The sequence below is a fragment of the Galeopterus variegatus genome, unplaced genomic scaffold (genome assembly GCF_000696425.1).
Source record: "Galeopterus variegatus unplaced genomic scaffold, G_variegatus-3.0.2 Scaffold7410, whole genome shotgun sequence".
Taxonomy (NCBI): domain Eukaryota; kingdom Metazoa; phylum Chordata; class Mammalia; order Dermoptera; family Cynocephalidae; genus Galeopterus; species Galeopterus variegatus.
In genome coordinates this window covers 1,302-25,810 of record NW_007733521.1, presented here as the reverse complement: position 1 = coordinate 25,810, position 24,509 = coordinate 1,302, and the positions used below count along the sequence as shown (strand labels likewise).

At 38.2% G+C, this 24,509-nt stretch overlaps 1 protein-coding gene across 1 annotated transcript in view; it reads left to right on the top strand.

Annotated features, from left to right (window-relative positions):
- LOC103607425 (acyl-coenzyme A thioesterase THEM4-like) overlaps positions 1-24,509 on the top strand; it is a gene marked incomplete at its 5' end in the record, with an annotated part of 45,278 nt that overhangs the window by 19,935 nt on the left and 834 nt on the right. The window contains 2 exons of the mRNA XM_008591928.1: positions 18,941-19,065; positions 24,206-24,506. Of these exons, the coding sequence (XP_008590150.1) occupies positions 18,941-19,065; positions 24,206-24,246 (166 nt within the window). The remainder of the gene's footprint in view (positions 1-18,940; positions 19,066-24,205; positions 24,507-24,509) is intronic.

Below are 24,509 nucleotides of genomic sequence, written 5' to 3'. Positions count from 1 at the left end.
GGCAGTGGTGACTGCTGCATCAGTGGTGGCTGCTGCTGTGGTGGTGGGCTGCCTTTCTGGGCAGTGGCAGCAGACTGCCCTTATGGTGGTGGTGGCTGTGGTGTACCACCCATGCAGTGTCACTGAGAGCTGCCCTCGGCTCCTGAGATCCCTACGCTCCTCTGTAGTTTTCTTTCACTGTGATGTCTTTATCTGGCTTTGGTATCAGGGTAATGCTGGCCTCCTACAATGAGTTTGGAAATGTACCCTCCTCTTCAATTTTCTGGAAGAGTTTGAGAAAGATTGGCATTAATTTTTCTTTAAATGTTTGGTCTTAAATGTTTGGTAGCATTCACCAATGAAGTTATCTGGTCCTAAGCTTTTCTTTGTTGGGAGGTTTTTGATTCTGATTCCATCACCTTACTAGTTATATGGCTACTCAGACTTTCTGTTTCTTCAGTCTTGGTAGATTGATTCAGTCTTGGTAGATTGTATGTTTCTAGGAATTTATTCATTTCTTTTGGGTTATACAGTTTTTTGGTATATAATTTTTCATAGTAGTCTCTTATGATCTTTTTTATTTCTGTGGTATCTGTTGTTGTCCCCTTTCATTTCTGATTTTGAGTCTTCTCTTTTTTCTTAATCTAGCTAAAGATGTGTCAGTTTTGGTTTTTTTCTGAAAAACAAACTCTTAGTTTCATTGATTTTTTTTCTTATTGTTTTTCTATTCTCTATTTTATTTATTCTGCTCTAATCTTTATTATTTTCTTCCTTCTGCTATCTTTGGGCTTAGTTTGTTTATCTTTTTCTAGTTCCTTCAGGTGTAAAGTTAGATTGTTTATTTGAGATCTTTTTTCTTTTTTAATATAGGTGTTTATTGCTATAAACTTCCCTCTTGGTACTGTATTTGCTGCATTCTACGAGTTTTGGTGTATTGTATTTTTACTTTTATTTTTCTCAAGTTATTTTCTATTTTTATTTTGATTTCTTCTTTGACCCATTGGTTGCTCAAAAGTGTGTTAATTCCCACATATTTGTGAATTTTTTCAGTTTTTCTTTTGCTATTGGTTTTATAGTTTTATTTCATTGGGGTAGGAAAGGTACTTGCTATGATTTCAGTCTTATTAAATTGGTTAAGACTTGTTATGTGACCTAATGTGGGATCTATCCTGGAGAATGTTTCATGTACTTCGTAAAACATATATCTAATGCTGTTGGGTGGAATGTTCTGTATATATCAGCTAGATCCATTTGGACTATAGTGTTGTTCAAGGCTGCTGTTTCTTTGTTGATTTTCTGTCTCTTGATCTCTTCAATACCCCATTATTTTAAATGGGGTATTGAAGTCTCCTACTATTATTGTATTGCTGTCTATTTCTTCCTTCAATTCTCTTAATGTTTATTTTATATATTTAGGTGCTCTGATGTTTATATTTGTAATGGTTATGTCTTTCTGTTAAATTGATATTTTTATTATTATTTAATGTTCTTCTTTGTCTCTTATGACAGTTTTTGCCTTAAAGTCTATTTTGTCTAAGTATAAACACCCCTGCTCTCTACTGGTTGTCACTTGCATGGAATATCTTTTCTATCGCTTCACTTTCTGTTTGTATGTCCTTAAATCTAATGTGTTTCTTGTAGATAGCATGTACTTGAATCTTGTTGTTGTTATTTATCCATTTAGTGACTCCATCTCTTTTGATTGGAGAGTTTAATCTGTTTATGTTTAAAGTAATTATTGATAAGGAAGGATTTACTATTGCCATTGATTTTTGTTTGTCTCATAGTTCTTTTGTTCTTTTTCTCTTTTGATGTCTTTTTCTGTGTGTGTTTTTTTTTTTAAGCTATCATGTTGCTGTTTAGTATTATTTCTTTTCGACTTGAACAAGTCCCATTAGCACTTTTTGTAAGGCTTGTCTGGTGGTGATGAATTCCTTCAGCTTTTGCTTGTCTGGGAAGGTTTTTTTTTGGTAGTTTTCTTTATTGGTAAGGTTTGATTCCTTTTTCTTTCTAATTTGTGTATCTGTTTTACTAGTACATTTTATATTTTCATGTGTTTCATAATGTTTTTTTATCATTTTTCCTCTCCTAGGTATAGGATTCCCCTAAACATTTCTTCTAATGCTAGTCTAGTAGTGATGACTTCCCTTAAATTTGCTCATCTGAGAAAGACTTTATTTTATCAACATTTCTGAGTGATAGCTTTGCTGGGTATAGTGTTCTTGGCTCTTTTTTTTTTCTCTCAGCACTTTGAATATATCACCCCACATCCTTCTGGCCAGCCTGGTTTCTGCTGAAAAATTCATTGATAATCTTAAGGGGGCTCCCTTGTACTTGAAGAGTCACTTTTCTCTTACTGCTTGCAAAATTCCCTCTTTGACTTTTAACAATTTGATTAGTGTGTATTTCTTTGAGTTCATCTTGTTCAGTTTTCTTTGGGATTCCTGGATTTGGATGTCCATTTTTTTCCACAGATTTGGGAAGTTTTCAGGCATTATTCCTTTGTTTTTTGTTTTTGGTTTTTTTATATGCTCTTCCTTTTTTATTTATTTTTTATTTTTTATTAGCATATTCATTATTACAAATCATATTTATCTTTTATGTCCCTTATCCAGTCTCTTCCCTTTTCCTCTCCCTTCCCCTCCCCCCTCCAATAACCAAAGATTCATTCTCTCCATCTGATAGATTAACTGTTCCTCTAGTGGTTTGTTGCCTGGTGATCAAGTCCTCCCCTATTATCATAAATTAGATACTTCTCCTGTTACTCAGGAGTGTGCTTTGTGGAGAAAGAGGAAGAAGACCTCTTCTTTTTTTTTGGTCTCTGCTGGTGCCTCTCCTTGTGTCAATGAAGTTGAGAGTCTGGCATGCCATCTGTACAGTGGCTGTGACTGCTGCTGTAGAGACTAGCTGCTTTTGCAGCAGCTGTGGCAATTAAAGTAGCTATGAAGGGCTACTCATGTGAAAGTAGTGTTTTTGGTGTGCTCTTTACCTGGTTGCAGCTGGGTTCAGCTTCCTCTGGCTCCATGTGACCTAATTCTGATTGAGTCACAAAACTTACAAAAACTTATATTGAGAATTCAAAGATGTTATTTTTGGTATTATTTCCAAGACAACAAATTATCTATTAAGACAACAAATTGGAATTTCACTTTTTTCTTTAAAAGTTATTTTCTGTGGTAGGCACAGAGATTTACTACCCATGTCCCCTCAAAAAAGGACTTGCTGTCTGCTAGGGAGGGTGGTCAGCAGTTTCTAGCTATTAGGTACATCATTGCCTGCCTCAGCCAAAAAAAAAAAAAGAGAGAGGGCTGGGGACACTTCCAGTGGCTGCTCAGTGGTCATCATTAGATTGCTTGTGGAGGTTGGGGGCATGGCTAAGGCCATCAGCTATCCTCCCTGGCTTGGGAGTCCAGGGGGCTTCCAGTCCTTCTAGGTTTTATAGTGTTTGTATTAGTCCATTTTTGTTGCTTACAACAAAATACATTGCACTGGGTGATTTATAAAGAAGATGAAATTTATTGCTTACAGTTTCTGAGGGTGGTAAGTCCAAAGTCCATCTGGTAGTGGTGACAGTAACCCATGGGTCTCACATTGCAAGATGGTGGAAGCAGAGAGAGCAGTGAGAGAAAAAGACAGACTCTCCTCCCTCTTCTTTAAAAGTCCTCAGAACCACTCCCCTGACCACCATTTTTAATCCATTCACCACTGCATGGCCCTATAATCTAATTGCCTCTTCAAGGCCCCACCTTACAATTACCATAATCGGATTTCCCACCCTCTTTACAGTCACAGTGGGGGCTAAGTTTCTAATACATAAAACTTGGGGGACACAGTTCAAGCTTCAGTTAGTTTTGGGGGGACATAATTCAATCCACTATGGTTTTCTCTGGTGGTGTTAGACCTTTACTAGTTAATATCAAACTTTGTCTCTGATCTGTGGGTATTTTGTTTTTTCTTTCAGTTTTGTGTTGGATTATTTGCTATTCCCACCACTTAAACTCTGCACTGGAACTAATTTGTTGTCCCTTGCTTACTTCCAAAATGGAGGAACTTCTTGTGGGGACCAGCACTTGAGCCCCGTGATTGAGCTAAATTGCTTCATTGCTGCTGATTCCCTGCGGAAGGCTTTTGGTGCAGCTCAGGTTTTAATGGTTGACCTTGTATATACTTCCAGGTCTCATGAGGTCTGGTAAACTCTGTTTGTGGGAAACTGCAGTCTGGGCCTGAGTCTTTTCAGCAAACTGCCCCCCCTGCAGTTCTATATTCCTGACTAGTCTCCACTGAGTGGACCTGTGCTGATTGGAGGACAGATCACCTGTCCATGCTGTATCCCAGTGTTCCCCCAGGGGGTCCATCTCCCCCACTGCCTGTACTCCAAACACTTCCCATATGATGGGCCCTGTGCCAGTCCCTTGCAATGACTCACTGGCATCTGAGTGGTTCCTTTTTTCACTTGTCTGTGGCTCCTCGCTTCTGTGTGGGTCTTGCTGCCCTGGGGGGGCAAGGCCCTCTTCTCCCCTGCTGCCTCCAAGCAACTTCATAGGAAGGGCACAGCGGTGGCTTTTGCCAGCTCTTGCTCCGTGTGCTCACCAGCTCCAGCCTTGAAGCAGCTGGGGCTCAAAATGATGGGAGTGATCCTTTCTTTCTCTCATCGTGGCTTCTCCCGCCTTCATGAATTCTGTGGGTCTCTTCTACTCTTCCCCTGAGCTCTGTTGGCCCCAGCTTGGCTATTGTTGCTTTTTAATAGTTGTAAATTGGTTGATTGGTTGGAGAGAGTGATGCTGGGGACTGTCTATTCCACCATCTTGACCGGAAACTGCCATTATTTCTTTGAATAAGCTTTCTTGTCTTCTTTCCTCCTTTTTCTCCTAATGGGATTCCAACAATGCATAAATTATTTCTCTTAATAGTTTCCTATGCATCCCTTAGTCCTTCTTGACCCTTTTCATTCTTTTTGTTTGTTTGTTTGTTCCTCTGAATGAATAATTTCCAGTGACCTGTCTTTAAGTTTAATGATCTTTCTTTTCAATCTAGTTTGCCATTGAACCTCTGCAGTGAACATTTCAGTTCAGTCATTGTATTCTTCAGCTCCATGATTCTGTTTGGTATTTGTTTAAGTTTTCTACCTCTTTGTTGAAATTCTCACTTTGTTCATGCATTGTTCTCCTGACCTCGGTGAGCATCTTTATAATGGTTATCTTCAATTTTCTGTCAGTTATATCAGATATCTCCATTTCATTAGGGTCAGTTTCTAGAGATTTATCTTTTGTCTTTGTTTGATAAATATTTACCTGTTTGTTCATTCCTTGACTGTCTGTGTTCTGTGTTCAGAAACCTTGCAGGCCAGAAGGAAGTGGTCTGCATGTTAGACAAAACAGCCACCTCCCCTAGTCTTCACAAATTGGCATCATACTGAAGAAGACCCTAAGCAATCACGCTGACAGATTCTGGAAGACTCTAAAACCTTTGTGCTAGTATAAATGGTTTTCTTTGTTCTTATTGGCCCCCGGGTAGCTAGAACATGCCCTGTTCCATTAGCATACTGAGACAAGCAATATTGAAGCCACGTCTTCAGGGAGCCCACAGATAAATTGGGTTGTTCAGTGCATTGTGCATCTCTTTTTCCTCTCGAGGTATAAGCTGGGAACTAGAGTTGTTGGTTCACTCCTCTGCTGAGCTGGGGGAAGTCACTGTGGCAACTGCCAGCCCAAATTGATGTCTCTGTTCTCACTTGTCCCAGGTGGCTAGAGGTATGCTGGGTTACCTCAGCACTCTTGACACAGACTAGGCAGATACAGTCCTATGTTTAGTCCCTAGAAAAGTTGAGGCATTGGACTTATGGTTTACCTTTTACCCTCCCCAGGAGAAGGGGGACGGGTTTCCAGGAGACTTCCTGGAACTACTACACAACACATCCATTTAAACTCATTAGTAATAAAGGATATTAGGAAATGTGGTTTCTTAACTGGTGACATTATTGCCTGAAATAAATTCAGGGAAGGCAACAAGCATAACTACAGACACATTAATAAATCCAAACTTACAAATTATACAATGCAAATTCTTTTAAATACTGAAGCTTTGCTTATAAACATAATCTCAGATCCCCACACTGGACAGCCATCAAAAAAATAAAATTAAATTAAAAAACAATCAAATTGGGCCGGCCCAGTGGTGCACTGCTACAGTGCGCCGCTTGGGAGCGCGGTGGTGCTCCCGCCGAGGGTTCGGATCCCACATACAGACCGGTTCCCGCTCACTGGCTGAGCGAGGTGCAGATGCAACACCAAGGGTTGTGATCCCGTTGCTGGTCCCGGTCCGGTACGGGCGTGACACTGAGGGTTGCGATCCGTTGCCAGACACGAAAAAAGACAAAAAGGAAAAAAAAAGAAAAAAAACAATCAAATTTAACTAAATACTTCAGTAAATAAGATAACAAGCCTCATAGGTGAGCTTTTCCTAAATTCCTCAAACACAAAATTATCTCAATGATTATAAAACTTATTGTTTCACCTACACTTAACCATTAAAAAATTTTCATTCTGGGTTTGATTAATATTTTCAGAATATCAGTAGTTTTATTTTCCTGAGGGTAGAAGAAAACTCATTGTTATCACCTCCCTAGGGTTCGAGTGATTGTGTCAGACCCAAAAGAAACTATCTCAGATCAGCCAAATTTGTAGGTTCTGTACTGTCAACCTGGCTATTATTGAAGGAACAGGATTTTTTCCTTTGAAGGTGGTTTGGACACAAGACTGAATTCCTGGGGCTAATCCCCTCTTGAAATCATGGTTTCCTTACTGTGTCAGAGGGACTTTCCAAACCTACACCTTTCCTTGCAACCTGGTGCTTCCACTTTGTTAGTGTCCAAGGGCATTGTGTCTTAGTCACATGTTTTCTGCTTTAGTTTACCACTTACCTACAATTAAATGCATCTCATTTAACTGGCAGAGGAATCTTGAGGTTTTGTCTCCAAGAGACAGGACATGAATCTGTGTGGTTTTCTTTCAAGGATATTCAGCTAGGCAAGACATTCATATTGCCACACACCAATGAGCCTTCCTTCTAGCATGTTATTTTCCGTAAACAGGGTGTCTGTTAAGGGTGCAGTTCCTGCATTTTCTAGAGTTTGGCTTTCTCAAGGTTCTGTGCCTGTTGATGGGCTACAGGGGGTTAGTGGGGGTTCCAGTGGAGACTATGAATACTATGAACCCCCAAATGGCATTTGTCCACAGGTATAAATCAACTGAATGTGCATAGATATTCTTTTTACGTGTCAGCTCACCTGTACCTCACACACTGGGAGAATGTAAGAATGCTAAGGTCTCTCCAAGTCTTTGCCTACCCGGAGTCCGTGCCGAGTCTGAAGCCCGTTAGACTAACACATGGAAGACTCCTTGCTGAATATAGGTACCCTGTATATACCTCTACCCACACCTTACAGCTAAGAAAACTATTGGTTTGCTTATGCTGTGATATGTGTAAACATACTTTTTAAAATTCAGCCTTATAAAACCTGGCCTATACACATCTCTTGCTCTGTCTCCCATTTCCTACTTCCATAGAGTAAAATACATGTAAGAACAGACATAATTTCATAGAAGATACACCTCCTTGTCAACACTGTTCTTTATGTGTAAACTGTGTAAAAAATTAAACTTATTCTAGTCATCCTTATTTTTGAATTATAGCTGTGGTTTTGCTCTTCTTGTGCTATCTTTTCCCTTTTTGAGAATCATTAGGAACTCATGGCTTTCCATGATGTAGCTAGCTATAATTATCACCTTCTTTTCTATGCTTAAATTTGGTCGATAAGAGTCTCTTTAGACTGAGTCCTTGTTCTTTGAGTTCTATCCAAGCACTGTGTCTCCTTAGAGACAGTATAATATATACTCTTTAAGAGGACAGATTCTGGAGCAGGCTCAAATCCTTATTTTGCCACTTACTAGCTATGTAATCTTAGACAAGTTATTTAACATCTTGTGTTTCAATTTCATCATCTTAAAAAGGAGGAGGATACCTACCTCATAGGGTCATTGTGAGCAGTAAATGAATTATTCCATGTAAAGTACCTAGAACAATATTTAATTACATAGCAAGTATTCAGTGTTAGCTGCTTGTTATTATCATTAACATTATTTTTGTTATTATTACTTTTATTTCTAACAACAATGCACATCTGTGCCAAGAAATGAAATAGCTATTCTATATGATCTTTGTTTTTTTCTGAACCCGTGACCTTGGGGTTATAAAGCTGCAGTCTAACCAACTGAAATAGCTATTCTATACAGGTTCCTGTTTTTTTTTTAATGGAAAATAGTGCTAAAGACCAGAAAAATACAAGATTGTTCCATATGTGTTCTCATGGTAGGCAGGTTGACCTTGTTGTTGGGTCATTTCAGTGGCAGAGCTGGAAAGTTTTAATGTTTAATAAGGTCGTGATTTCACACTGATATTTTCATTTTTACATTTTTTATACCTTATATTTATATTTTAGTTATCTTGCACAAGTGGAGTCATACAGTATTTGTCATTTTATCACTGGTTAATTTCACTTGGATAATGTCCTCAAGGTTCATCCACATTTTAGCATGTGTCAGAATTTTCTTCCTTTTAGGGGCCGGCCCATGGCTCACTTGGGAGAGTGTGGTGCTGATAACACCAAGGCCATGGGTTCAGATCCCTATATATGGATGGCCGGTTAGCTCACTTGGGAGAGCGTGGTGCTGACAACACCAAATCAAGGGTTAAGATCCCCTTACCAGTTATCTTTTTAAAAAAATTTAAAAATTAAAAAATTTTAAAAAAGAATTTTCTTTCTTTTTACAGCTGCATACTATTTTATTTCTGGAAAAAATACCGTTGGGATTTTGATATGGACTGCATTCAATATATAAATTGCTTTAAGTAGTATGGACATTTTAATAACATTAAGTCTTCTAGTCCATGAATATGTGATGTCTTTCTATTTGTGTTTTTAATTTTTTTCATCAATGTTTTGTAGTTTTCAGTGTACAAGATTTTTGCTTCCTCAGTTATTTCCAAGTATTTTATTCTTTTTGATGCTATTGTAAATGGAATTGTTTTTTAAATTTCCTTTTCAGATTGCTCATTGTTAGTGTATAGAAATGAAACTGATTTTTGTGTGTTGATTTTACATCCTACAACTTTGCTGAATTTGTTTATTAGTTCTGATGTTGGAGGTAGGGTCTTGGGGGCCAATAGTCGGCCTCAACCCACCCCATCCTCTGGAAAGAATTGAAGGTCAGAGTCACAGTAGAAAGTGAGAACAAGTTTAATATAACAGATAAGAGATACAGGTTCCACAGAGAGAGCGTGGCATAGCTCCAGAGACCAAGTAGGGCCCACACCAAGTTTAATGCAAAAGCAAGAAATACGTACTTAAAGTTCAGTACAGAATGCAGGCTGGCTCAAGAGAATGAGCAGGTGCTTGCTGAAAGTAAATTTGATACAAAGTAAAGTATACACACTTTAGCCAGCAAAGTGCAGGTTTTATCCAGGAAAGTGAGCAATAACCCAGCCTTCTGCTGGGATTCAGCTTTTATAGTTTATCTAATGAATATTTAATTAAGGGGGTGTTTCCAAGTTATGTAACATTACTCTTGCATATTCTCACTTGGTCTCTTCTTGGAGCATGTTCATTGGTCAAATTCTATCACATGCACTAGGCATATTCAAGAATATTCTGTGCTCTTTGGCATCTCTAGTGGAAGGTCATTCAGAGGATAAACTCCACTTTACTGAGCATGCCCAGCCACTGGATTTGCATAAGCCAGCCCCTTGTGGTTTCATTTTCCCATGTTGGTGCTGAAAATAGGTCTAATTGGCAGTAGTAGCTTTCCTCTAGAAGAGTGCCAAAAGGAGGGACCTGAAACCTTGGGGAATGGCTTGTAACCCAGAGGCATGACCTGTAACCCAGACCCAGGGAAACTAAGCACCTCCTATATCAGTTGTAACAGGTTTTTGTGGAATCATATGGTTTTCTACATACAAGATAATGTCATCTGTGAACAGATCATTTTACTTCTTCCTTTCCAATTCAAATACCTTTTATTTCTTTTTCTTGCCTTATTGTCCTGGCTAGGACTTCTAGTACTTTGTTGAATAGAAGTGGTGAGAGCAGGCATCTTTATCTTGTTCCTGATCTTAAAAAGCTATTCCTTTAATTTTTTCACCACCGAGTATGATGTTAGCTATAGGGTTTCATAAATGTCCTTTATTATGTTAAGACAGTTTCTTTCTATTCCTAGTTGTGCCTTAGATTTTTAACCTCTCACCAGTCTATCATTGTACCTCTTTCTCTTATATAAACCTTATGTCTCATCTACCACCTGTGTGTATCACTTGAATGAACTAGATGAACATTAGAATAAATTTGTCAAAATCTACCCAAAAAGAAAGTATGATTTCGATAGCAATTGCATTGACTCCAAACGTTAATTTGGAAAAAGTTGTCATCTTTACATATGGTCAATATTTATATTATTTTTTACTATAAAATTAGATCCTAAAAATTGTTTTCTTAACATGATAAAGGATATATTAAAAGTTAAGTTTTTAATATTTTCCTATGTTTTATGTTTTAAAAACTATTTTTTCATGTTTAAATAAAGCTAAAGAATGAAGTATACAACATCCCTTCCTCAAAAAATTTTTTAAAAGTTTATTTGAAAATAATCTCAATTAAGGATTTGGATTGCAGTTTAGGTTAAAAAGTGTTTGTGTCTTGAGCACATACTACCTGCCAGACTGTACACTTAGTCCTTGTCCTATCCAAGAAACTACCCATATAAATCAGTTACATTGCTGTTCATTTGTTCCCCACAATTACAAAACATACTTAAAATAAGTTTTACCTAAAGTCATGTGAATAGCTAGTCAGGATTAGAACTCACATTTTACCACTCAAAGTCTGGTGATGTTTACTGTAATACATAATCTCCATTCTCGTCTATCAATTTATGACTAAAGACCAGAAAAAAGCATTGGATTATATAATTAGTTTAGAGTTTAATATTTATGAGGCCCCAATTTTTTTTGTATAAAGTTTTAGATTCATAGTAATAATAGTAGTAACAATAAACATCCTTAATCCAACCAGTTGATGGCCCTTCAGGATACTAGAGATAACAACTGGGATTAAAATTTAATTAAAGATAATTTGCAGTGTTAATTAAGCATCAGGTGCCTTAATCGACCCTGTTGCTTCTAAGAGGCAAGACTACTTCTTAGCTATCTCAAATACTTTCAGCCCTCTGATACAAATATCACATTTTTTATTTCTTTGTGCCTAGCACATTAAGATAAATAGACAAAGTAGCTCATGACTACTGGAGACTAGCCAACTGAAAGGATCACTACCTCAGCATGCCTATAACCCATTCATGGCATATCAATTAGGAAACTCTGGATTAGACTTCTTCATGTAACATGGCAGACAAGAAATGCTGAAGGACATTCCTCCTTCGAAACAAGTAGATTCTACTCCAAATACATAGGAAATAAATTATCAGGAGTATCAACAGGAACAATAAATACCAGATTTAGACCCTTGGAGACTCAAGATATCATGATAGTTAAACATATAAAAAAACGGTGAATAAGATGTTTAAAGAAATAAAATGAAATCACAAAACAAGAAAGCAACATGAAACTATAAAAATTATTAGTCAGATTTTCTTTTTTTTATTTTCTGTTTATTTTTTAATTTTTTAATTTTTTAAAATATTTTATCAATACACAATGTTGTTGATTTTTGTGTCCCTTTACTGATTCCTCCCTCCCCCTCCCACTCCCCCTCCCACCCATCAACATCATATGTGTTCACTTGTCTTAAGTTCAAGGAATTGTGATTGTTGTGTCCTCTTCCCTGCCCCCCCGCCCCAATTGTTTGTGTATTTATTTATTTATTTTTAGCTCCCACAAATAAGTGAGAACATGTGGTATTTCTCTTTTTGTGCCTGACTTATTTCACTTAATATAATTTTTTCTAAGTCCATCCATGTTGCTTATTAGTCAGATTTTCCATGAAACCTAGTAGAACTCGGGAGAGTGCGGCGCTGGGAGCGCAGCAGCGTTCCCACCTCGGGTTCGGATCCTATATAGGGATGACCGGTGCGCTCACAGCGCTCACTGGCTGAGCGCGGTGCGGCCGGTCTCAAAAAAGGGACAAAAAATAATAATAATAATAAAATAAATAAATAAAAGCAAACACCTCAGTGAATAGGTTAAAGGATTATTTAAACACAGCCGAAAGTGAACAGAAATGTAGAACAAAGAAATTACCCTGAGAAAAGTTAATGCTGGTAAAGCCAAACACCTTTTTTTCTGAATCGTTTTAGAAACTCGAAAGCTGTGGAATGTCTTTTCTTTCTCATTATTTTCCTGCTGTAACTACCCCACCTAGTGGGCAATCCGTATAGACAGGTTTTACTGCTGCCTGAATGGTACAAGACAGTGCTAAATGTGAATTCTTGAGGATAATGGAGTTCCTCGCTAAATATTACTTCACTACAAGAAGTTAAAACAAAGCTTTAGGGGCCGGCCCGTGGCTCACTCGGGAGAGTGTGGTGCTGATAACACCAAGGCCATGGGTTCGGATCCCATTTAGGGATGGTCGGTTCGCTCACTGGGTGAGCGTGGTGCTGACAACACCAAGCCAAGGGTTAAGATCCCCTTACCGGTCATCTTTTTTTTTTTTTTTAAAAAAAAAAAGCTTTAAAAACTACATTCACTAGTTTTCTTCAAGAGGAAAGGAAAAATGGCAATCCCTAGGCTTCTGCTTTTTGTTTGCTTTTTAGAGTTTAGGTTGCTCTTCATTCTGTTTTTATTTTCCAGAAGCTTAGGTCACTTTAACAGTCTTGTGGCACTGAGTCTGTACTTTGTAGCCAATTGGTCTCACATTGTGGAAGCTTGTTCTTTTAAATGTAGTTACATCCTGTCCTGTGGTTTTTAGTAAAAATTTGGTTAAATACTTTATAACTCTCATGATTTTTATAATCTCATAGTCCAGTGAACCTTCCAATCACTTCTCCCTACAAGATATTTCCCCCTTCCATTGAGATTTATTTATTCAAGAGTTCATCCAACATTTATATGCTCAGTGATGATAGTGGTAGTAGTAGTAGTGTTGAAATTAGTCACCAGCTCCATTGTTTCAGTGTGATATTGAGATATAGCCTGTAAATACATCAACATGCCCACCTCAACTCAGTCATTGCAGATATGATAAGCTCAAATGCAAAATGATAGCAGCACTTTCAGTCAGACTCACGGGAATTTGAATCTTACATGTGCCACCAAATACACATGTGGCTTTGGCAAGTTACTTAACCTCTCTCCAGGCCTCAGTTTTCTCATTCATTAACCAGAGGTAATAGTACTTTTCTTGGAGGGATGTTGCGAGGATCACAGTTCATGTCTTTGGAACTATTAACTTAATATGTTTAATGAGGCTTTTTAATTATTACTTTCACGTCTAGTCTTAGCAAAAGAAAAAGAAAAGAAATTATCCTCAATCCAGCACAGAGAGAAAAGGAGATGGAAAATATAGAGTGCTTAAGCCATGGAGGATAAATGAAAAGTTCTAATGTGCTCTAATCAGAGTTCTTGAAGAAGAGAACAGAGAATGGAAGAGATCCAGTATTTGAAGAGATAATGCATGAGTATATTCTAGAACTAAAGATATTCATGAATCCACATATACAGAAAACACAACATCTGTCAAGAAAGATTAATAAAAATAAATGCATATCTAGACATATAAGAGAAGTTGCAGAGTACTGAAGACAAAGAGATCTTAAAAGTAATCAGACGGGCCGGCCCGTGGCTCACTCGGTAGAGTGCGGTGCTGATAACACCAAGGCCCCGGGTTCGGATCCCACATAGGGATGGCCGGTTAGCTCACTGGGTGAGCGTGGTGCTGACAACACCAAGTCAAGGGTTAAGATCCCCTTACCGGTCATCTTTTAAAAAAAAAAAAAAAAAAGTAATCAGACAAAAGACAGGGCACCTATTACAGGGCAGTCTTGCTTCTTAGAAGCGAGGGGGCACCATTACACTGGCAGAAAATCTTGCAATAGCAACGGTAGACACCAGAACACAATAAAATATCTTCAAAGTGCTGAAAGAAAGATGTCAACCTAAAATGCTATCAGCAAAGCTGAAGTTGAAAAATGAGGACAAAATAATGGTGTTTTCATTTAAACAAAAATAGAGAAAATTTACAAACAACAGGACAGCACTCTGGGAACTTCTAAAGAATATATTTCAAAAGAAAGAAAGTAATTACAACAGGCAGGAGGATGAAAGAAGGAATAAGGAGCAAATAAATTGGTAAACACGCAGATAACATAAATCTAAACGGCCTATATAAAAGTAATAATGTCTAAATTCTGAGAATTAACAAAAGGAGAGCTAAAATAGTGGACAACAACGGCATGTTTGGGAGGGTGAACAAAGTTAATGCTCCAACATCTTTGTGTTTTTCAGTGGGGAGGGTGATTAAAATAAGACAAAAAGAGTATATAACTAATGACTAAGAGAGGAGAAGACTAAAAATAAAAATAAAGAAAAAACTCAATTTTTTAAAAAGCAAGAAAGAAAAAAATGAGTGAACTAGAAAGCCAAAATAAGATGTAGAAATAAGTTTAAATACATCAGTAATTGCACTCAATATAAATGGACCAAACCATCAGTTCAAATACAGATAATAAAATAGAATTTTAAAATGTATCCCCGTACTGGCCAGCCACAAAAGAAAAGAAACACATGCACTAAACTTCCTAAAATGTAAAAAGCCAGAAACTGTTTATATGAGAAATATCTAAAACGTGATACAGACAAGTTTAAAGGAAGGAAAAATATGCTAGGCAAAAGCTAACTAGAAGCAAGCTAAGATAGCACAAAAAAATGATAAATTGGCAAAAAGCATTATTAGGGATAGAGAAGGCAACTTCATAATAATAAAAGATTCAGTTCAATAGCAGACAATAACAATTCTAAATCAGTATGTACGTAATGAAATAACTTCAAAGTATATAAACAAGGGGCCAGCCCGTGGCTCACTCAGGAGAGTGTGGTGCTGATAACACCAAGGCCATGGGTTCGGATCCTATATAGGGATGGCCAGTTTGCTGACTGGCTGAGCATGGTGCTGACAACAGCAAGCCAAGGGTTAAGATCCCCTTACTGGTCATCTTAAAAAAAAACACAAAAAACTGTAGTCAAATTTCCTACCCTCTTGACACTGTTATGATGGAGATCAAGCTTCAATATGAGTTTTGGGGAGACATTCAAATGATAGCACCTATTTTTTTCCCCTTGAAAGTAGAATGGTTAGATTAACATATATATATATATATATATATATGTTACATTTTTATCTATGAAATATTGCATTATATTGTAAAAAGCCTTTTGGAATTATAATCCAATTAAAATAACTTCTTTTTCTAATTAATTGTTTTTTAATATTGCCTTCACTGATATAGCACTAAGATTTTTGGAGTATTAAATTATAAGTATGTCATATTATTATATATGTCTTTTTTTTCAAGGTTGATTCTACAACTTGGAATATATTTCTGTAGTGATACAGTCTTGGTAAATAATATATATAATATATATAATTATATAAAATATAATTATATAAATTATATATAATTATATAATTATATTATATTATTATATATTATATTATTATATATATTAATATATATATATAAAAAAATATATATATATATATAAATAAAATTGGTAGAATCATAGGCAGAAATTGACTAATCCACCTTCATAGTAGGAGATTCCAACACACTGTTGTTGATTACGGATAGATCAAGCAGACAAAAAAATTAGAAAACAGAAAATTTAAACACCATAAGAATAACAAGTATGATTTATTGGACATATATAGAACCCTATATTCAGTAATTAGAGAAAAATACACTTTCTTCCCAAGCACACATTTACAAAAATTGATCCTGTATTGGTTCAAAAACAAAATCTCAATAAATTTTAAAGAACCATAATCTTACAGGCCAAGTTCTTTGGTCACATTAAATTAGAAGTCAAAAACAAGAGGGCTGGCCCGGTGGCGCACTGGAGAGTGTGCCGCTTGGGAGCACGGCGGCGCTCCTGCCGAGGGTTCGGATCCCATGTGGAGACTGGTTCCCGCTCACTGGCTGAGCGTTGTGCGGGCGCAACACCAAGGGTTGCGATCCCGTTACCGGTCAGTAAAAACAAAAAGGAAAAAAAAAAAAAAAAAACAAAGAAGTCAAAAACAAGAGAATTTGAAGGTGGGGGAAGGGGGGAGAAGGAGGGAGGTCAGGGATTAATTGGGTGGGGGACATGGGGAATAATCACAATTTGTGGTAGTGGGCATGCTGATAGTATTGATCTGGCCATCACATCTTGAGCACAAGTGGTGACAGCTTTGTACCCCATGAATATACATAACCAATAAAAAAAATTTTTTAAATAATAAAAAAAGAATTTTTAAAAAATCTCTAATAAATTGCCATAACACTAGCTACTTTAACAATTCCTACACTTTACTACCTTAAGCTAGTAGATGTTTTTTGTTTACATATAGTTGTGTGTGGTTGTACTGGTCAGTGGACTTACCCACATGAAGTGATTCAGAGGCCAGAGCTCCTTCCCAAGTGTGGCTCCTCAACCCTCTTAGGATCTCAGTGTCTTCTGTATTCAACTACTCAGGCTTTCTAAACCTTTTATTGTCTATTTTGATAATGTATTTTTCTGAAATGTTTTCCATTTTGTCTAAATTTTCAAATGCACTGACATGAAGTTATTCACAATAGTCTCAATTTTTAAAAATTTCAGCTAAATCTGTAGTTATGTCCTTTTTGGCCCCAATAGTATTTATTTGTGCTCTTTCTCATTTTTCTTGATATATCTTGCCATAGATTATTAGGCTTTTCAAAAAGCCTTTCTGTTGTGTATATATGTTTTCCCTTTTATTTTTAGATTTTGCTTTTATCATTATCACCTTTCTACCACTAATACAAGTCAAATTAAGTTGTGCAGCAAAACTGAATGATCTAAAGCATTTTTTATGCTAACTAAATTAATCTGTGCCTAAATATTAATTACATTTAGAAAATTGTACTCTATAAACATAGTTGTTACATTATTTTGTATTTTCTGAGATCCTTTCTTTTAGCTTCTTTTCTAATCAAGGACTTTCTGTTGCAAGGTATAGAATTCTTAACTCACACTAGCTTAAGCAAAAAAGAGAACATATTGGCTTGATAGTTGAGAAGTCCGGTGGGACGGGGTGCAGATGTTCAACAATGCCGTCAGGAATCTCAGCCACGTTTTCTCTGGGTCTGTTTCATCTCATGTAGCCTTTCCCAATGTGTGGCACAGTGACCACCAGACAGGATGGTATCTGGTAAACCTAGCATCCCCAGCAGAAAAAGAACCCAGTGTAAGGGCTCCAGCACAAGTTCCAGGATTTTCTGTTTCAGCCTGTACCCACCCCAACAACTAGTCACTGTGGAGAGGGTGGGGGAGTCAACTGTCAACTCCAGTCGACCTACTTGAGCTAAGAATAGGGGAGAGGCAGTTCCCCAAAGCAAGGGGTGTATGAGTGTGTGAGAGAATGAGGTGAGGGGTAAGGGGATAGATAAGTGAAGGGAGTAATATCAGGGAGATGCTGGGCAGACAAGAACACCTAATGTCCCCTGGGTCTTAATAAATCTTGAATTGGCTTAACAAAGGAGCCAAGCTTGGCTGTTCATTGAGGGGTTCAGGAAAAGCTAATGGGAATGGGAGTATTAAAATGTTATAGGAGGAGGGCTGACCGGTTAGCTCACTTAGTTAGAGCACTGTGATGATAACACCGAGCACCAAGGTCAAGAGTTTGGATCCCTGTGTCAGCCAGCACCAAAAAAAAAGAGGTTATAGGAGGGGCTGGCCAGTTAGCTCAGTTGGTTAGAGCATGGTGCTGATAACACCAAGATCCAGGGTTTGATCCCTATACCGACCAGTTACCAAAAAAAAAAAGCAGGGGGGGGGGTGTTATAGGAGGGAAAACTACGCAGAGGGATAATCACAATGATTACTTCTTTTCCATTTGGAGCAGTTCCTTCATCCACATGGTGGTCTGGTACCATAGGAGCACAAATACTCCATACTCTACCTTATGTTTCTGCCAACTGAAATTTCACCTTTAAAGAGATATCTTTTTTATTAAGGTACTATAGCTCCAGGATTCCCAAAGGTGACTGTAGCTACTAGTCACATGTAGCTATTTAAATTAAAATATAAATTATTTAAAATTAAATAAATATGAAGATTCAGTTTCTCATTTACACTAGCCACATTTCAAGTGCTCAGTAGCCACATGTGGCTACCATATTGGACAGCTCAGATGTGGAACATTTGTATCATCACAGAAAGTTCTTGTGTGGGACAGCACTGGCTTAGAACAGTAAGCTGTTACCAGTAATTTGTTGCTATTAGGTGTCTTTCTAGTGACAGATATTATAAGGAGAATTGGGTGAGAAATTTTGATTATGACAGAAGAAATAAGAGAAGTAGCCTGGGACCATCCCATGGCCCCGTTTTCACTTCTTTAAAGGATTTCAGCTCCCTTCAGACTTTTCTCTGGATCTCCAGATGGGACAGTCTCTGCCATCACAGAGCAAGAATCCCTGGTGATCTCTTTGAACCAAGCCAAGAAGGGCAGTCTAGGACCATATGTCTAAGAGCCATCCAAGAGCAGTGGTGCTTGGAGAAAGGGGGCTCAAGAGGCTGTTGGTGTCAGGACCCTTAAGGAACATTTTGTCTAAGGCACTCAGTGCCCACTGGCATCAGGTGTCGTCAGTTTCCACCCCTTGTCGTGCACTTGATCATCTTTCAATGTTACATAACTCTGATAAAAACTGAATTTTTTCTTTTCTTTTTTCTTCTGCAGACCCATCCCCCTTTGTTCTACTGTTGTGCTAAATAGCCAACTTGATAAAGTTGAAGGAAGGAAATTTTTTGTTTCCTGTAATATTCATAGTGTTGATGGGAAGACACTATACTCAGAGACAACAGGTAAGAAGCTGCCACTTTCTCTTTGGTTGGGTTTGGTTGGGTTTTTGTTTTTGTTCAGGGTTTTTTGGGGGTATTGTTTTGTTTGTTTGCTTGGTTTTGTAACACACACATGCCCAGAAATTCTTAATTCTCCATCATGCAAAGAATAAGTTAATAGTATTCTTATATATTGCTGGTAAAGGGCTATTTGCAAATATCTATCAAAATTACAAAGTTATGTCCCTTTTGACCCACTTCCAGGACTTGATCTCAGAGGTGTACTAACATGTAGAAATTACAATATATTGCGTTGCTGTAGGATTTCAGTTATGTGTTACACATGAACGTTGTTTGCAATAGCAAAAGATTGGCAAAACATAGATATCCATCAGTGGAAGACTGGTTAAAGTACAGTTCATCCATAAACTACATTGTATGAGTGTTCCATAAAAAATATTGTGGTGCCATAATTAAGAATAAGGAAACTGTTTGATACAGAGCTCTCTCGTTAACATATACTGAATGAAAAACTGCAAGATGGGCCAGCCCGGTGGCGCACTCGGTAGAGTGCGGCGCTTGGGAGCGCGGCGGCGCTCCCGCCGAGGGTTCGGATCCCATATAGAGCCCGGTCCGCTCATGGGTGGAGCGCGGTGCGGGCGCGACACCAAGGGTTGCGATCCCGTTACCGGTCACGAAAAAAGACAAAAAGGAAAAAAAAAACAAAACTGCAAGGTGCAGGACAGTGAATATAGTACATTATCATTAATGTAAAAAAAGTAGAGATGTTTTTCCCATTCTCTTCCTTTTCCTCCTCTTTCCTTTTTGTCCTTTCTTCCTTCCTAAATAATTTATTCCAAAAGCCATCAGGTGGAGTTAGGCACGGTAGGCTCAGGGATGAGGGGAGGCCCCAGGGGAGGAGTGATTACAGTGGCCCAGCACAGGGTGACGGAGGCTGGAAGGTAAGGAAGGTGTCTGATGGAGATTGGCATGGGTGTCCGAGCCCATGCCGGGTGTGGGTAGCGTTGTACGAGTTGGCAGCAGTTATGGGAGCCAGGTACTTACTGTCAGAGAAGAGGGTTACAGATAGGGAAAGGGAAAATAGAATGAACCCTATGTAGTTGGATGGGAACTGGGGATACCGGACATGTAAGTTTTCCCAGTCTTTTGCTCTTGCAAATAATTATACTGAGTAACTTCAGAAATTGTCATTTTGCACACATTTTGGCAAGTTACTCACCAGTTGTTTGTGGGAAATATATCTTTGTACTGGTCTTGTTACTGAGCACACAGGGCTGGCTGCCTGCCGCCTTTTNAGATGTTTTTCCCATTCTCTTCCTTTTCCTCCTCTTTCCTTTTTGTCCTTTCTTCCTTCCTAAATAATTTATTCCAAAAGCCATCAGGTGGAGTTAGGCACGGTAGGCTCAGGGATGAGGGGAGGCCCCAGGGGAGGAGTGATTACAGTGGCCCAGCACAGGGTGACGGAGGCTGGAAGGTAAGGAAGGTGTCTGATGGAGATTGGCATGGGTGTCCGAGCCCATGCCGGGTGTGGGTAGCGTTGTACGAGTTGGCAGCAGTTATGGTGATGGAGATTGGCATGGGTGTCCGAGCCCATGCCGGGTGTGGGTAGCGTTGTACGAGTTGGCAGCAGTTATGGGAGCCAGGTACTTACTGTCAGAGAAGAGGGTTACAGATAGGGAAAGGGAAAATAGAATGAACCCTATGTAGTTGGATGGGAACTGGGGATACCGGACATGTAAGTTTTCCCAGTCTTTTGCTCTTGCAAATAATTATACTGAGTAACTTCAGAAATTGTCATTTTGCACACATTTTGGCAAGTTACTCACCAGTTGTTTGTGGGAAATATATCTTTGTACTGGTCTTGTTACTGAGCACACAGGTCTGGCTGCCTGCCGCCTTTTAAAAACAAACCATTCAAAAGTCAAATGCTGGGGAAAAAGGAAGCCAGCTTTTATTCAGGAATACCGGTGACCTGAAGAGAGATGTTAGGCTCACCCATCTCTCCAGTAAACCTGAAGGAGGATGGCCAGACTAAAGCCATCTCAAAGACTCGGATATACCGAGGGGTTTTTAAAGAGGCAGGTTGAAGGAATGGAACGTGGGAAATGAAAAGCAGGAGGGAGGGGGATGTGCAAAAGGCCAGGTGCAAATTCTCACCAAGGCTCTGTCTGATTTCTGATTCCATCATTGATGTTATCTCAGAATCTGGGTAATTTGTGCAAGCCTGCAGCTTCAGGCTGGCTGGAAAACAGCTTTACATTTATGTAAATAATGTCTTGCCCCATAATCAAGGTTCAAAATATCAAATAACCAGTGGAAAAGAAGGAACTCAGAAAAATGCATGCCAAGAAAAAAACTGTCCTTTTAAAATTTGCCTACAGGCCATGCAGTTTTAGATCCCAACATGGCTTCAGTTCTGCTCATTCCAACGGTCTCACAATTTTTCTTTAAGCTTGAAATTAATTCAAAATAAAAAGTAATAAATGGGAGGGAGAGGAAAATACATATTATACACATACTGTGTATATTACACATAATAATATGTGCATAGACTATTTCAGGAAAGTCACACATATAACTTGTTACTTACTTCTGGGAAGTGGACTGGGAAGATTGGGAAGGAGATTCCACTGTACACCCTCTTGTATCTTTTGAAAGTGGTTATATGAATGGATTACCAGGTGAAGAGCTAGGTTTCATGGAGCCCAAAGCTTATACAATTTAAGAAGCCCAAATTAAGAAAAGGAATACAAAGTTAGATACAAAAATGAGAATGTATTTAAAATGAGCAAAGAAATTACAACATACTGCTTCTGTCTTGGAAATGCAGCTCCCTTCCTTCTGAGATCCCTATAGGCAATTTGCCAGAAATTTTACCTTAAAAATGCTGCCTGCTCACACCCTGGAGCATTGTGCAACTCCTAGCTCTCCCAGGGCCTCTGCAAGTGAGGGGTCCTTGAATCCTTACCTTCATTAGCCACAGATTTACACAAGTTAGATTACATATCCAGTGGTTTTTGTTTTTATTCTTCTCTATTTTAATGGACCTCAGATGCACAGGTTTGAATGAATCATAATCCTTGAGTTAGTACACATCATCACTGGTACATGAATAGTCATTTTTTGTTTATTCATTCACTAATAGATTTATTTTTTTATTTTTTTTATTTTTATTTTTTTCCTTTTTGTCTTTTTTCGTGTCCGGCAACGGATCACAACCCTCAGTGTCGCACCCGTACCGGACCGGGACCGGCAACGGGATCACAACCCTCGGTGTTGCTCCCACACCTCGCTCAGCCAGTGAGTGGGAACCGGTCTGTATGTGGGATCCGAACCCTCGGCGGGAGCGCCACCGCGCTCCCAAGCGGCGCACTGTAGCAGTGCGCCACCGGGCCGGCCCTAGATTTATTTTTTAAATTTAATAATAAACACATACCCGAGGACATACCATCAAACAAAAACCAGAATCTTAGTAATATTTTATCCCTGCCTAATTACTATTCTCATCTCATCCTCCTACTTAGAGATGATTCTGATCTAGAATTCTGTGTTTTTCATTCCTTTGTACCTTTTTATTTTTATTTTTTAAAGTTTTATCAAGAATACATGTATACCTAAGGAATATATTGTTTAGTTGTTTGTTTTTTAACTTTGTAGAAAAGAGATTGTGATATATGTGCTTTTCTGGGACTTGATTTTTTTTTTTTTCACTCAGCTTTGTTACTGTAGTTTGCTCATTTTTACTGCTGTTTAATACTCCATGTGTGATTATGCCGTGATGAATTTATCTCCTTCTGATAAAGGGCCTCTACCTATTATGAATAGGGCTGCTGTGAACATTCTTGTTCATGTCTCTCTGTGGTATATATGGTCAAGAGCTTGGCATATAGGAGCAGAATTTCTGGGTTGTAGGATATGTGAGTGTTCACCTTTACAGAGGAATGCCAAATTGTTTTCTAAAGCTGTGTCAAATTACTCTCCTACCAGCAATATATGAGATTCTTTTGATACCTCTCTTTTCTACTTATTGGTAAAGTCAGATTTCTTGATTTTTGCCAATCTAATGGTTATGAAATGGTATCTCAGTGTGCTCCTGATTTGCATTTCCCTGATTACCTATGGGGTTGAGTATCTCTTCATATGTTTAGTGACCATATTTGTTTCCCATTCTGGGAAATTCCTGTTCGTTCAGTTCATTTTTCTATTTTTCTCATTTCTTACTGATTTATAAGAGTTCCTTATATTTTTAAATTTTTTTCTTTTATTTTTTTCATTGTATGTTTGTGGGGTACAGTTTATTGTTTCAATATGTGCATATATTTATATATTTTATATTAAACTAATCCTTTTGTTGGATATATAAGTTGCACATGTCTCTTTCTAGTGTGTAATTTGTCTTTTATTTGCTATAATGTATCTTTTTTATGAACAGAAGTTTTGTGTTAATGTAGTTACATTTATTAGATTTTTCCATGTACAGTTAATACTTTTTGTGTCTTCATTTGTTTCCCCCATAAGTATCAGCTGTTTGCAGGAATGGTGGATAAAAGGAGCAGGACAGATATCATGAATAGTTTGAATCCACAGTCAATTTAAGAACTCCATTCCAGGCTGTAGTTTGTTTTTCCTGTCTCTCTTAAACCTTTCAATATCATAAAAGTACCAGATGGCTCAGTTGTAATTTTACTGATTTTTTCATTTCCCTGTTTCTTTTTTTTAAAAAAGATGAACAGTAAGGGGATCTTAACCCTTGACATGGTGTTGTCAGCACCACGCTCACCCAGTGAGCTAACCAGCCATCCCTATATGGGATCCGAACCCGTGGCCTTGGTGTTATCAGCACCGCACTCTCCCCAGTGAGCCACAGGCCGGCCCCTTCATTTCCCCATTTCTAATAGAAGTGGTAATGAACCATGAAATGGCCAAGTGGTAGAGGACCTGGTTACCCAGAGGGAGGTAATACAGTATTGTGATAGTCAAAAGTTGATTCTTAATTTGGCTGAAAAATGAAATGGGCAGATAGACTGAAGGTACAAATATGAATCTAAACACCTTCTTTTGTGTATGTCTTTCTACTTAGAGTGGTCCCACCAGATTGTAGTCAGTGGACTTATAATCATCTTCTGTTACTTTGTTTGTTTAGGCTTATTTATAAAGCTGGATCCTGATAAACGTTTGAAATAAAAGAGCTTCTGGTGAATTCCACACCATTCTGCATAAGGTTCTCCTTCGTACAGAAGAAGCAATTGTCCCCACACATGCTCTGCTCACCCACTGCTGAATACCCCATAGGGGAGAAGCCTGCTAACACTGCCCTTCCTGAATAGTCTTCTACATATCAGTCCAGGAGTTCAGTTTCCTCTTTCTAACCTTTTTAACACAGAATTGCTGCCTATGAGGGAGAGTATCAGTAGGTCTTTGTGTCTCCTTAGGATAAGTGTCTGGTT